At 44.1% G+C, this 15,207-nt stretch overlaps 1 protein-coding gene across 1 annotated transcript in view; it reads left to right on the forward strand.

Moving 5' to 3' along the window:
- dgki (diacylglycerol kinase iota) overlaps positions 1–15,207 on the forward strand; it is a 120,180-nt gene that overhangs the window by 80,514 nt on the left and 24,459 nt on the right. The window contains exons 20-24 of the mRNA XM_033037743.1: positions 753–952; positions 6,825–6,925; positions 9,695–9,774; positions 10,244–10,288; positions 11,964–12,033. Coding sequence (XP_032893634.1) covers positions 753–952; positions 6,825–6,925; positions 9,695–9,774; positions 10,244–10,288; positions 11,964–12,033 — 496 coding nt within the window. The remainder of the gene's footprint in view (positions 1–752; positions 953–6,824; positions 6,926–9,694; positions 9,775–10,243; positions 10,289–11,963; positions 12,034–15,207) is intronic.

Below are 15,207 nucleotides of genomic sequence, written 5' to 3' on the forward strand. Positions count from 1 at the left end.
GTGGAGGCCAGATTATCCGATATATTTAATGTGTAAATAGATAAATATTTGAAGAGTGAACTGAGGGGTATGAGGGGCGTAGAAGACTAGACCAGCATAGATCAGCCATGATCATGTTGAATGATGGGGCAGGCTTGAGGGGCCTAGTGGCCTACTCCTGATCCTATTTTTTGTAATCTTGAATTGCTTGGTTTTAAGATTAGTTCCTCTATGACCCCCCCCCCCCTATCGAGTCCAGTGTTACTACCTGTTGAACGTTACCAACATTTGGTGTTTTGTGGGTTCAAGGTTCTTGAGGGTACTCACCAAACACAACATGAGGATCAGAGGTGTCTCCACAATCGTGCCACGTCATTCATTATCACAGCTAATCCTTCACTTCAGTTTGGCTCTTTCACCTGATTCACTGATCCCTTTGATTCCAAAGATCTGCCATTCTTAAATATACTCAATGATTCGACCTCCACAGTATCCTGATGAAGAAATGTCTCCCCGTCTCAGTCCTAAATGTCCGACTTTGGACTTTAAAGATACGGCACGGAAACAAGCCCTTGGGCCCTTGAGTCCACCATAAATTGTTTCTGAGGTGCTATTTGGTGCTGTCGAAAGCAACTTCACTAAAAATCCCGGAGGTGATCACTCCTCGTGTTGATGTCGATGTTTCGGGAGACTGTGAAAGGTGGCAGTTCGGCGTTGTCACCTCAGATGTTCAGAGAAGGGCAGCAGTAACTCTTGCGTTTTGTCTAATTCAGGCCGCCCTTCAGGTCGGAGGTCATGGGGAGCGGCTGCACCAGTGCCGAGAGGTGGTCCTCACCACCTACAAGACCATCCCCATGCAGGTGGATGGAGAACCCTGCCGACTGAGTCCATCGGTCATCCGCATCTCGCTGAGGAACCAGGCCAATATGGTGCAGAAGTGCAAACGGCGGACCTCCATGCCGTTACTGAACGAGTGAGTGCTTTCCTTCCCGCTCACCTCTGAGGCCGCATTGTTGTCCCCATTGTGAAGTGTGTCTTTTCATACCCATGCAAATCAGAGGGAGATTTTACATGGCTCCTGGAACTAAAAGGCCTGTCCCACTGTACAAGGTAATTCAAGAGTTCTCCCGAGTTTCCCCTGATTCGAACTCGGAGAATTACAGTAATAGCCGCTCGTAGGTACTCGGGGCTCTCGTGGACATTTTTCAACATGTTGAAAAAACTTCACAAGCTTACCGCGTTTCCCGAGTACCTGCCGTTCGTGTTACGAGCCGCTTAGAGATGTCCCGAGCTCCGACGTACCCACTACGTAGATTCTACGTACTTACCACGAGTTTGATTTTTTATTAAACTCGGGAGAGCTATTGAATTACCTCGTACAGTGGGACAGGCCCTTAACAAAACCTGCAATTCACGCCAGGTTTTTTGGAGGCCAACATTGGTCAAATAAAAGTGCTAACCCTCACCATAGAGAACGTAGAATCGAAAGTGGAAACTCTGAACAAGATGGCAAATATAGAAAACAAACATTTATTCAAAGTCAGCAAAGTACTTGCGATTTATATAAAACACTAAGGTGGCTGACTGGTTATATAGAAAACCAAATAAGTTCATAGAGATGTCTCAACAATTTAATATTCAATTACACAAAGTTGAGTAAGGTTCGGCTAAAGTAGTACGGTTCTGCTAAGAGACTAAAAATAAGGAAGACACTCATATAACAGGGGAAGAGATGTCAAAAGAGTTAAAAGAACACCTGAGGATTGAATACAAATAACTCACTGGGTGTGCCTGAAATATGAATGAACGCATTTCAATGGTACAAGTGGGACTTTCATTCATAGAGGCCAGAAAACCACTGCCCTGGGGGCCATTTAAATTATTTTCATTCTGCTTTCAATGTTCATTGCATTTCCTTTAATGTTCAGACAATCATGGGGACAATGATTCTTGAAATTGATGCTCCTCTATCAGAATTGAATAGTTTTAATATATATATTTTTGAATTAGATGTAGGTTTTCTTTTAGAATAACAAGAAAATAGAAGAGCCAGGCTGGGTGATGTTAATCTCAAGATCCCTGGGGAAGTGGGTGGACTGAGTGATAATCAATAGCCTACATTGTGTTTTACAGCAGAGTACATTCTGGGATGGCTCAGGTGCACTGAGAAGGAGCTAACGTCACCCCCAGATAAAGGAAGCTTATACCACAGATTAAGTAACTTTTGATCTATTCATTTGCCAGCAGAAGTAGGAAAGGATAAGGAGGACCATATCCAGGGACACCCAACAGAACATCACAGGAAGATTGTGTCTTGTAAATGTCAGTCTGTTTTTTGAAGTTGTGAAGTTGACTGAAGCCCGCTCAAACATTTCCACCTCATATTGTTGTTAACAAGGTTCCCACGCACAATGAAGGCTTTGTTACAGCAGTAAGCTGTTGAGCCACATTGAGGTGGTAGTCGCAGAACATCGGCAGATGGAGAGAGGATAATATGTACATCTTCTCAACCTCATTCTGCATGTGGTGATGCTGAATGCCTCTGACACAGAGTATGGACAGTGAACCTTGATGGAAAGAGGACTTTTGTTAATTTGTGCTTCACCCACCAAGAAAACAGCCTGTGTATCTGTCTCCATGATTTTCTAAACATTAGAAGTAAATGACCTCACAGAGCAGTAGTCTTCCAACCTCTGTGAATGAAAGCCCCACTTATACAAACCTGGTAAAATATGAGCCCTCCTCTTGCTTCACTTGTTGCACACATTGCCATATCACTGCCATTCCTTCTCTCCAGAGATGCTGCCTGTCCCACTGAGTTACTCCAGCATTTTGTGTCTGCCTTCACTGGCATTAGACCTGTCCTGGGCAGTCCAAAACTTGGCTACTTCCTTAAACCTTTACCCATATTTTCCCCTTCTTTTTGTGACTGTGGCTTTGTTGAATGCCTTTATCTGGCTTCAGATGAAACTTCCCTTTGCATGAGTGACGAAACGATTCAACGTTCCTGGTGTCAGACATGTGACGCAAGCCAGAGTGATACAAGCCATTCCTTACTTTGTAACAGTAAGTAATGGAGCCAAAATGTGGGAAGTTCAATGAAGCCCCCACTGTGTAGTGGGGAATGGCAGTCTTCAAACATGTGAGAACCATCCAGTGCCCCCCTGTGGCCAGATCAGGATCAAAGCACACTTGACTCTTATAGTTGAGCCTCGGGAACAAAGAATGGTCATTTGGGTAAGCAACAAACGTAAGTCAATATCTTTTCAGTGTTTTCTGCAGAGAAAAGATTTGAAAAAGAACATAGCATTAATTCCAACTTGATCTACCCATCAGAAACCAACAGGAATGGAAGCATTGCTGGTGTTATACCTGATCAGTTTGTTTCCATTGAGAGGGTAATTTCATGTAAAACAGTTCTCTTCCCAAACCTGTGGAATCCTCACCCGGATGAATCAAGTTACAATTTTTCTTGTTATAAACCCTCCCTTCTCCCCTTGGTCTGATCTTTGTTTTTACACCGTAACACTGTTTTCTGATGCTGTGGATGGAAATGATTGACTTTCCCCTGGTTTCTTCCCAGTCTAAATGTGGTGTGTTTCTCTCTCCTCACTGATCCATGTTGCGCTTGGCACGTGCTGGTCCGCACAGTATCCACAAGGTGCAGCACGCTGATCTCCGGCGTGTCTCTGCTCCCCCTGATAGCTTCACGCTGTAAGTAATGATCCTCTCTCTGCTACCTTCCATCCTCACCTCATGTCGTATTTTCTGCTCCATTCTGTCCTCTTTGTTGATAGTTCCACACACGTACTGGAGTACGCCACACACCAGGGAATGGTATGGTAATCCAGGCAGAAGAAAGGCCCGAAAGAGACAAAAGTCCACTGATCCGCAATCCGATTTTATGGAATCCTGTTAGTCCTGCATCTCGCCCACTCAGTAATCGGGAATGTCTGCCAGGGGGATGTGGCCAGAAGCAGAGGGTTCAGAGTTTGGGCTGAGCTGGGATCAGGACTGTGGGCCCAGGTGCGGAGCCAGGATATGGATTCAGAACAGCAAGGGTTACGAACGTGGGCACATTTGAGTTTATTGTCAGATGCACAAATACGTTGAGCTGCAGGTACAAGGAAAACCTTGCTTCCAGCAGCAAGAGAGGCACATGGATTCAGACAATGCACTAAAACATAAATTACACATCAGTTCCACAAGACGAGGGAAAAAATCTCTGCATAAAAACAAGGCATTAGTGAAAAATTCATTTAATCTGCAAGAAGTGGTCTGTAGTGTTCCATTGTTGAGGTAGGATTAGGGTTGTGCAAGTTGGTTCAAGAACTGGTGGTTCTGGGAAAGTAGCTGAATCCAGGGATGATCAGCTTTGATCACATTGAATGGCGGTGCTGGCTCGAAGGGCCGAATGTCCTACTCCTACACCTATTGTCTATTGTCTATCCTGAATCTGGTGGTGTGGGGCTTCAGGCTTCTGTACATCCTGCCTGACAGTAGCAGTGAGAAGAGGAATGGTGGGGATTTGTCATGGTAAGTGGTAGTGCCTCGTATTGATGCTTTCAATAGTGGAGAGGATAGAAGCTTTTGAGTCCACCGTTCTCTGCGGCCTCTTGCATTCCTGTGCATTAAATTGCCGTACCAGCCATGACAAAATCAGTCAGGTTACTTTTTACAGAGCATCTGCAGAAGTGTGTTGAAGTACTTGGAGACAAACTGAATCTCTTTCAACTTCTAACAAAGTAGAGGTGCTGGCAGCCTTCTTCACGATTACATCTATGTGCTGAATCCAGGACAGGTCATCTGAGATGTTAATGCCCAGGAATTTATAGCTGCTAACTCTCCACCGCTGACCCACCAAAGAAAACTGGTTGATATTTGTTGCCGGAGGCAGATGCTTGTATATTCTCCGGTAGACAAAAATGCTGGAGAAACTCAGCGGGTGAGGCAGCTCCTATGGAGCGAAGGAAATAGGCAACGTTTTGGGTCGAGACCCTTCTTCAGAATGTATATTCTCCACCCCCTTTAAACTCACTGGGTTCACGAGAAAATATATTCTTCTTCGTTGTGGAATATGAATGAAAGTGAAATGACCATGTGTTTGGTATGAATATTGGAAATGTCCATCTGAAATATCTGCTTGTCCAGCACCACCAAAGGTCCAAAGGTGCCGGGTTATCCGTTTATACTGAGGGAGAGAATGGAAGAAAGGAAGATGAGGAGAAGAATAATCAGCATGGATTTGAAAAAAGAATTTCTTCTTTGACCAACCTCATTAAACTTTTTGAAGGAGTTTCCGTAAAAGTAGATACGAATGATGATACAGATGTAATTTTAAGATGTCTTTGATAAGATACCGCATTGATGGATAATGAAAGGGAAGATTTCGCCGAATAAACTAACTTCATAATTGAAAGCAGCAAGTAGAGTCAATGGTGGTTTGGGTCAGCAGTGTGGGAGAAGATGAGTGGTGGTGTCCCACACAGCTCACAATTAACACTCACAACACCGAAAGCATAAGCAAGGTTTGAGGGGAGGTTGGACAAGTATATGGTAAAGAAGGGTATAGAGTGTTCTGTTGACAGATGTAACTGAGGAAAGAAGGAAAGGGGCAGGTTTGGAGCAGATGTGGTCCTAGTTGGGCTGAATACCCTGCTCATGAGTTGTTCGTCATTTGTCATCTCGTATTTAAGTAGGGTGTCTCCAACTAGCTGGAACAGTGATGGATACGAGTGCAGCAAAATATTATTTGTGTTAGGATTATGAACATTATGTATAAAAACACCTTATTAATAATCACTATTCACATATAGTACTCATATCTGCTTATAGAAGGAACCAAGTAACTACATATTAGCAGGGTTGCAATACTGATTTGAAGCTAATATATTTTGCCAGTAGCATACTTCATCTGCTCTTCCATCACATTTAGTTCAACGTTGTATAAAGTTTGAAAATCTAAGTGTACATATTATTCATTTCTCCTGTGCTCAATGTTGATAATTTGTTTGCTAATATGAATTTGATTTGGGCCGAATTAAGTCGATGTTACTTCGTGTAGAATTATATACAATACAATACAATACAATACAATATGGTTTTATTTGTCACATTGCACATAAAGTGCAAGTGAAATGAATTTGTCAGCAGTGGTACAATGATAAAGAACACACAATACACAATAAAAATTTAACACAAACATCCACCACAGCATTCATCACTGTGGTGAAAGGCACAACATTTGGCCAGTCCTCCTCCATTTTCCCCCGTGGACGGGATATTATGTTGTAATTGTCATTCATATTTGTGAAATTACTTAAAAGGGCCTTAAATATCCTGAATATCGTTTATATTAATGAAGCCTGACAACGTACACCTTTGCACATATTCAGCCATGTTAGTTGAGACCCATTTCAAAGACTTTTACCCAGAAAGTGACCCTCAGCGACTTGTGGCGATCGAAATAGATTCAGACAAAGCGCCACAACTTTTACTATCCTCCCTGTTTCAGAGGGGTAGTCGCTGATGTTCTCCGCCAGCCCGCTCCCCACCCCACCACCCAACAATCCAGTGATTATCTTAAGTTCAATTGCATTGCATTTGAATGTTATGTGATTGAAAATGTATTTTAGTTTTTGGGGTGAATATAGTAATGGCTGTACCAAAAATGTGTGCGTATTGACTAACAGTGTCTCCATGGACACATCCATGGCCATTTTAGTGTCTGGAATCCTTTGACGGAGAGCTGCTGAACGCTAACCATTCCTAAATGTAGTCGCCCACATGACGTGGTGGCAGCTTTCGTTTTTTTCTGCGAGACTCTCACGGATTGTGTTTTCCAGCCCACACACTGTCCCCGGCCGACTTCGGATGCGGGTGAACAGGATCGGTCTCCAGGATTACGAGAGCATGCAGTACACCAAGCACAGGCTGCAGGAGACGTGTGAGTAGTGCCTGAAATACTGTGGGTGGTTGCAAACTAACTCGGGCAGGACAGGGCAACCCTGACCTCCAGCAACAGTGGAACAGTTCATCAGCTCATCCAATATCATCCTCCATTCTTCCATAAGAAATAGGAGCAGGAGTAAGCCATCCATTCCTTTGAGCCTGCTCCACCATTCCTCATGGATCATCCTCACAGCTGGGATATTGTATCAGTGCTATTTTCCAGCACTATCTCTATGCCCCTCAATTCCCTTCATCTTCAGAAATCTGTTTTGGGGGAATTCAATGATTTGTGTCAACAGGGAGGAAAATTCCAAAGGTTCTCATCAGTCTCTGAGTCAGGGCGTTTCTCCTCCCCTCAGTTATAAACAGGCACCCTTTATTCTGAGCAATCCCTGTTTCTGGTGTCCACAGCCAATAGAATACTTAACCTCTTTCCACCTTGTAAGAATGTTCTGGTTTTCAATGAGATTGCCTGACCTTTGGAGAACAATGACCCAGTCTATTTAATCTTTCCTGATAGACGAAACTCACCAACCTGTCAGTGAATCTTCACTGTACTCCCTCAGTGGCAAATGTTTCCTATTTCTTGCTCAGGAGATGAAGGCTGTGTACAATACACTTGTTCCGATATCACCAAAGCCCCCCACAATTGACAGCAGGTTAGATTTGCTCGGTACTCACATCCTTTCACAATGAAGACCAAAATATCATTTGCCTTCATTTCAATGCTGAATAATGTCAACACTGAATCATACATCGCAGCAGTATTGGGATGGGTGGATCAGGTTAAATTTATGCTTGAGTGTCGGTGCATGTATGATGTGTGTTGAGAACAAATGACCAAAGCCACAGAGAGCAGGTATCCATGTGTAACATGCTGAGTGAAAGAGTGAAACTACAAGTGAAACAACGTAAGTTGAAAGAAACTGATGAAACAACAGTGAAAAAGTAAAAGACCTGGAATTTTTATTTGTGTTGTGTGGCGCCGTCAGCAATGGTAGCCTCGCCAATGGTCTGTCTGTCTTTTTGTCTTTTTTGTTATTTTTAGTGTGTTTTAAAAAGTATGTGTTAATGTTCTCTGGTTTGTTTTATGTGGGGGGAGTGGGGTCGGGAGAAACTTTTTTCAATCTCTTACCTTGCCGGAGATGTGATTTGTTTCCGGGTCGTATCCCCGGTCACTCTGCGGCCTAACATCATGGAGCTGGAGGCCTTGCTCGAGACTGACTTGCGCGAGGCCGTGGACTTGCCATCGCAGCCTGCGATCGCTTGCCTGGGATCGACGTTGCAACCGCGGCCTGCTGAATTCACCATTGAGGAGCTCGCAGTCTCGGGTAGAGACTGATGTCGGGACACTCCAAAGTCGCAGGAGGTTCGACCAGCCCCGACCCGGGGTCCGAGCGCCCGGCGCGGGGAGCTGAGATCCCCCTGATGCGGGAGCTTGATCGCCCCGACGTGGAGGGCCCAACCGCCGGCTACAGGAGCCAAGATCATCCCATCAACAGAAGGCTCAAGGCCCCCCGACTGCGGGAGAACAAAGGGAAGAGATTGAACTTTTTTTTTGCCTTCCATCACAGTGAGGAAAGTGGAGGAGTCGCTGTGGTGGATGTTTATGTTAAAATGTATTTTGTGTGTTTTGTTGCTTTTTATTGGTATGACTGTATGGCAAATCAAATTCCTCGTATGTTGCAAAAACATACTTGGCTAATAAAATATGATTATGATTATTATGATGTGGATGTCAGTGGCAGTAGCAGCAAGTGCTGAGAATGTTTAACATTAAGAAGAGTAATTTTATGATATATTTATATTAATTGCACAGAGTAACATTCTGCTTTACTTTGGATTCATGTTGCGATCCGCACACAGATAGGATCCTAAACTGTACCAGTTTTGAGATCTTTTTACCGTCTGATATTTGCTCATATACATGTGGATATCCCCAGTATTGGTTCATCCATGAAATCAGGCAATGCTTTAAAGTTCTCTTTAAAAATAGTAATGGCTTTAAAATAAATTCCTTGATGTATTCCAGAATGATACCTCTATGCATTTTCTTTGATGTAGCTCAAGTCAAGTCAACTTCATTTGTCACATACACATACAAGATGTACAGTGAAATGAAAGTGGCAATGCCTGCGGGATTGTGCAAAACAACAGGACAGACCAGAACCAGTATTTACATTTAAAAAAAGACAACAACAGTAATTACGCCCCGGTGAGATCAGAGTTTACAGTCCTGACGGCCTGTGGGAAGAAACGTCGTCTCATCCTCTCTGTTTTCATAGCTGAATAGCTGAATAGCGATAACAGTGTAAACCGGTGATTAATATACAGAGTGGTTCTGCTTGCTGGTTGTATTAAATTACAGAGGTTGCTTTCTTAGTTTAACGGTGATGACTGGGTAACAACTTACTACCATTGAGCTGTGCATGAATGGATCAATGCCAAGGAGCCAGGGGCAACAGGAAAGTACTCCTTGATTCTGCCACCTGATATGTTACTGCAGCAAGGGTTGTTTTATGACAAGGTACATTTCCTTTGTGAAATATTCATCTCCTCCCAGAGTAAGTGGCCCAGGGGATGTAAATGAGAACACTCTTTTTACTTCATTCAGAAGAAAGGTCTCGACCCGAAACGTCACCCATTCCTTCCCTCCAGAGATGCTACCTGTCCTGCTGAGTTACTCCAGCATGTTGTGTCGAACTTCGATTTAAACCAGCATCTGCAGTTCCTTCCTACACATGTTGTTTCTTTCCTTCTTTAGCCATACCACTGGGAATTATCGTCATCCACGGAGACTGTGACCTGGAGACATGCCGCAAGTACATTGACCGGCTGCAGGAGGTAAGGGACCACTCTGCATTGATCTGGTGATGACTGCAGGAGAATAGTAGATTCCCTCCCGACTTCAGTTGAAGGAAATATGATGAGAACATCCTCTGTGAAAGGTTCAGGACTTTCGGCCCTTGATTGGACTTTTACCATTAACCACGGTTGTTATGGTTACAAATGATTCGCAACCAACTTCAGTTTAGTGTAGTTTATTGGGACATTGAAAAGCTTTTTATTGGCTTGGTTGACCTGATTATCCCAGTAAGAGGCAGCATCTCCAATACAGGGATACCAGTCATGTGTTAAGGGGGTAGAATGGAGGGGTATATGTTGGGTCATAACTCGATCTCAGATTAATCAGAACACTAATATTGTTAATTGATAACTTCAATATAGAGAGCAGAGTCACTTCATCTAAAGTAGTTTTGCCAAATGGTCAAAATGATAATTTATCAGCAACGATATTTATCTTTTCTCTCAGGACTTTTATCCACTGGCACCAGATGGACATCAGATTAATTACCAGGTAAGATTGTCCCCTCGGCATGATTTGGCTGCTTGACGGATTATTTACCAAGAACATACAGGTGAACCGGAGAACTCGTACAAAATTAAAATGCTGGAAATCCACAATAAAAACAAAATGCCGGAGCTTCTCAGCAGGTCAGGCAGCATCTGTGGAAAGAGAAATAGTTTAGTTTAGTGTAGTTTATTGTCACGTGTACTGAGGTACAGTGAAAAGATTTTGTTGCTTGCTGCCCGTCAGTCAGTGGAAAGACTATACATGATTACAATCAAGCCATCCACAGTGTACAGATACAGGATAAAGGGAATAACGTTAAATGCAAGATAGTATCCAGTAAAGTCCAATTAACTTGTCCTCATCATGTTGGGGTGTGAGGAATAGCTGAGCAGTCAAAGGCTTTCAAACACCTCTTAAATTCACTGATAAGTCGAGACATCAGTGGGTACTTAATAGTCGACATAGGCATGATATTTATAACCTCTTTAAATAAATCTAAGTAAATATAGAATAATGGAATCATACATTGCAGATATGAGTCCTTTCGGCCACCTCAGCCATGTTGACCAGGATGCCTATTTACACCATAAACAATAGGCGCAGGAATAGGCCATTCGGCCCTTCGAGCCAACACCACCATTCAATGTGATCATGGCTGATCATCCACAATCAGTACCCCGTTCCTGCCTTCTCCCCATATCCCCTGACTCCGCTATCCTTAAGAGCTCTATCTCTCTCTTGCGAGCATCCAGAGAACCAGCCTCCTCCGCCTTCTGAGGCAGAGAATTCAACAGACTCACAACTCTCTGTGTGAAAAAGTTTTTCCTCATCTCCGTTCTAAATGGCTTACCCCTTATTCTTAAAATGTGGCCCCTGGTTCTGGACTCCCCCAACCATCAGGAACATGTTTCCTGCGTCTAACGTGTCCAATCCCTTAATGAATTTATATGTTTCTATTAGCATCTGTTAGCATCTCTGGAGAAAAAGGATGGGTGACGTTTCAGATCCTGACTTGAAATGTTGTTGGCCCAGATGCCTTTGAGTCGGTGTTTGTATTGTTTTTTCCAAGAAGGCCCTGAGCCCGTCCATGTAGTGGTGACTTACTCCTGGTGCGACGGGACAGACCGCCATTGGGTGCCACGATGGCAGGCGTGAATATTTGCTGCAGGACGCCCGACAATAGTCATATTTTTCCTCCTATTACAACATTGGAGCAGATTTTGTGAGGCAACACTCATAACTGATGCTAAGTTTGCTTACCTACACACCTGTCTTACCTACACACCTGTCTTACCTACACACCTGTCTTACCTACACACCTGTCTTACCTACACACCTGTCTTACCTACACACGTCTTACCTACACACCTGTCTTACCTACACACCTGTCTTACCCACACACCTGTCTTACCCACACACCTGTCTTACCCACACACCTGTCTTACCCACACACCTGTCTTACCTACACATCTGTCTTACCCACACACCTGTCTTACCTACACACTTGTCTTACCTACACACCTGTCTTACCTACACACCTGTCTTACCTACACACCTGTCTTACCTACACACTTGTCTTACCTACACACCTGTCTTACCTACACACCTGTCTTACCACTGGGAACTACAGTAGAACCCACGATCGACTGCTAAAGCCCTCAATGTTTTTCATTTTCAGGACAGTGAGACTTACCAGCGACAGATGTTGTCTTCCCAGAATCTTTCTTCCAAATGGTGCTTCCTTGACTGTGAGTAGCTGCAGGCGTTCGTTAATGGAAATGTTATTCGTTTTGAATGATTAATTTTATTCTGTCAGAGCAGCATCCCCGAGGGAAGTCCGTATATTAGTGAACAGCAATTTATCAACTTACTTTTTGTTCAGTGACTCTGAAAATAAGTAACACCTTCTTTCCCAATTGGCATAATGGATGTCTGAAGAAGGGTCTCTACCCAAAACATCACCCATTCCTTCTCTCCAGAGATGCTGCCTGTCCCGTTGAGTTACTGCAGCTTTCTGTGTCTGTCTTTGGTTTAAACCAGCATCTGCAGTTCATTCTTACACGTAATGAATGTCTAAGTCATTTTGTTTTTGAGTTGTTTACAATACTGAAGTGCTCCTGAGGTTTAATGTCTGTCACCTACAACACTGTATGCGTGTAACACCATATCCAGCACTGCCTTTAAATATTAAAATACCATTGCAAACACACAAAGTGTCCCTTGGCTTATGTTTAATAGCAAGCGGATGTTGTTGTACATCTCAAACACTGTTGTAACCGGATAGCTTGCAGCATCCTTTGAACCAAATCCTGTTTCTAAGCAACACTGGGTGCTGACTGATCATCTCCCAAACACTGGAAGAAATTCTTCATGACCAGAATGGACAGGCACTTGAAGAAAGACACACAAATCTGGAGTAACTCAGTGGGACAGACAGCTTCTCTGGAAAGAAGGAATGGGTGACGTTTCGGGTCGAGGCCCTGAAGTCTGAGGGTCTCGATCCGAAACGTCAACCATATCTTCTCTCCAGAGCTGCTGCCTGTCCCGCTGAGTTACTCCAGCTTTTTGTGTCTATCTTCGGTTTAAACCAGCATCTGCAGTTCCTTCCTAGGCACTTGCAGAAGCCAGCACTCGACACTACCAGGACTCCAGTATATGGTGTGGACGTCAAACCTGTGCCACAGTTCTCCTGTTGGTGGAGACTGGATATTATGTACTGAGCCAACTTGTAATTAATGAAAGTTTCCAGAGATCTGGGACCTCAGAGAAAGTCCCAGGTAACCTGTACACGTTCTGTCAGGCTGCAGGTCACAATTGGTCAACGTTCATAAGCAGAATTGGGCTGCTATATCTTACCCTCTCAACCCCCATTCTCCTGCCTTCTCCCCATAGCCCCAGGCTCCCGTACTAATCATTGTCCATCCCAACGTTACAATATTTGTTCCTATTCTGCTTAGCACTCCTCCAAGGTTGAGGATGACTTGCTTTCACTCCAGTTCTGAGGCCTGAAAGCTGCCCCTGCATTCATTATTTGAACGTTAAGTGACTGACTAAACGCCACACGGGTATTGCAGGCAGATGCAAAGGGCCCCATGCTGATTGTAGGTTGGATTCTGCTGCACAGACTCGGACAACACACGTACATGGATATACAGGCACACGCACCTAAGCACACATATAGCTGCCCATTTCCATTAGCTCAGCAACCTCCGTCGCTCTCGTCCTTGACTATAAACATTTAATACCATAGCTTCAAACACCTCCATCATGGTCTGGTTTGGCTCAGCCACCAAGCACGACATCCAGAGGCTGCAGCGAATCGTCCGATCAGATGAGAAGGTTATTGGCTGCAACCTTCCCTCCATTGATGAACTGCAAGGGCCAGGAAGCGAGCGGGTACGATCATCTCTGACCCCTCTCGCCCTGGCCACAAACTCTTTGAATCACTTCCCTCTGGAAAGCGACTCCGGACTGTCAAAGCTGCCACATCCAGACATAAACACAGCTTTATTTCTACGAGTAGTAGCTCTACTAAATAACCAAAAAACAGTAGCCTCCTTTTGCTCTGGTATTGTATTTAATTCATATGTTTAATCAATAATGTTTTATTATTAATGTTTAATGTTTTATGTATCATTCTTAACTGTCACTGTATGTCATGTTGTCACTTGCGGGCGGAGCACCAAGGCAAATTCCTTGTATGTGAATACTTGGCCAATAAACTTATTCATTCATTCATTTACTAATTTCACTTATTTTTGGTGAGCTCAATGGATGTTCTGAGCACAAATGCAGGAAAGCCTGGCAGGTTAGAATGCTGTGCATCAGCAGGCAGGAACCTGTGAGCTGAAGATCTTAAGGTCAATCCTGGATCATGCCAGGCGTAAGGGAGGGCAGCAGGTTGGCATTTGGTGTTCTGTCTTTACCGGGGGACCACACAACAGAAAGACAGCTCTTTGTAAGCCAGTGCCCTTTAGATCACGTGCCCTCAGAAATTCTTTGACAAGTGCACGCTGCAGGTCAGTACATTGGACATGGGTCTTGGGCCTGTGATTTGGCAGAGGACTTTGATTTGCATTGTTCAGCAGTATAACACCCGTTGTACACCTCAGGTAGATTTGTTACCTCCATCCACTCACTGCCCGCTGCTCAGCCCATGGATACAAAGTGGCATCGCAGGCCAACAGCTGGATAGTCTGAAGAAGGGTATCGACCCAAAACACCACCCATTCCTTCTCTCCAGAGATGCCGCCTATCCCGCTCAGTTACTCCAGCATTTTGTATCTATTCCCTCAATCTGGCTGACTGGCTGAAAAAAATATAAACAGGCAGGCCATTCAGCCCCTCATGTCTTTTCTGCTATTCATTAAAATCATAACCGACCTTCTACCTCAGTGGCACCTTTCTCACCTTTAACACTAATCCCCATCTCCTGTATTCACCTTTTACTTGCCAGGCTTTGTCCTTCCCCTCTTCTCTTCTACCTTTCTTTTCTCTCTCCTCCCCTCCACCCCTCCCTCCCCAAAATCACTGAATAAGGGCCCCGACCCAAATCGCACTCCTTGCCATGTTTTCCAGAGATGCTGCCTGACTCACTGAGTTACTTCAGCACTTTGTGCTTTTAAAAAATATATAAACCAGCACCTGCAGTTCCTTGTTTCTAAAAAAAAACTGCAGATGCTAGAAATATGAAATAAAACCGGATAGTGCTGGAAATACTTAACAGGTCAGCCCACATCTGTGATAAGAGAAACAGAGCTAACATTTCAAGTCAACAACGTATCCATTTTGGACATCTGCTGTCTCCAAACACGAGAGGGATGATACTACAAACACTGCCTCCACAGAAATGCTCCACGTCCACTGAAAGGATAAGTGAGACAACACCAGCTACCTCTCCGAGACCAAGGTTCCCAGCCAAT

Source organism: Amblyraja radiata, chromosome 19, assembly GCF_010909765.2.
Source record: "Amblyraja radiata isolate CabotCenter1 chromosome 19, sAmbRad1.1.pri, whole genome shotgun sequence".
Lineage (NCBI taxonomy): Eukaryota > Metazoa > Chordata > Chondrichthyes > Rajiformes > Rajidae > Amblyraja > Amblyraja radiata.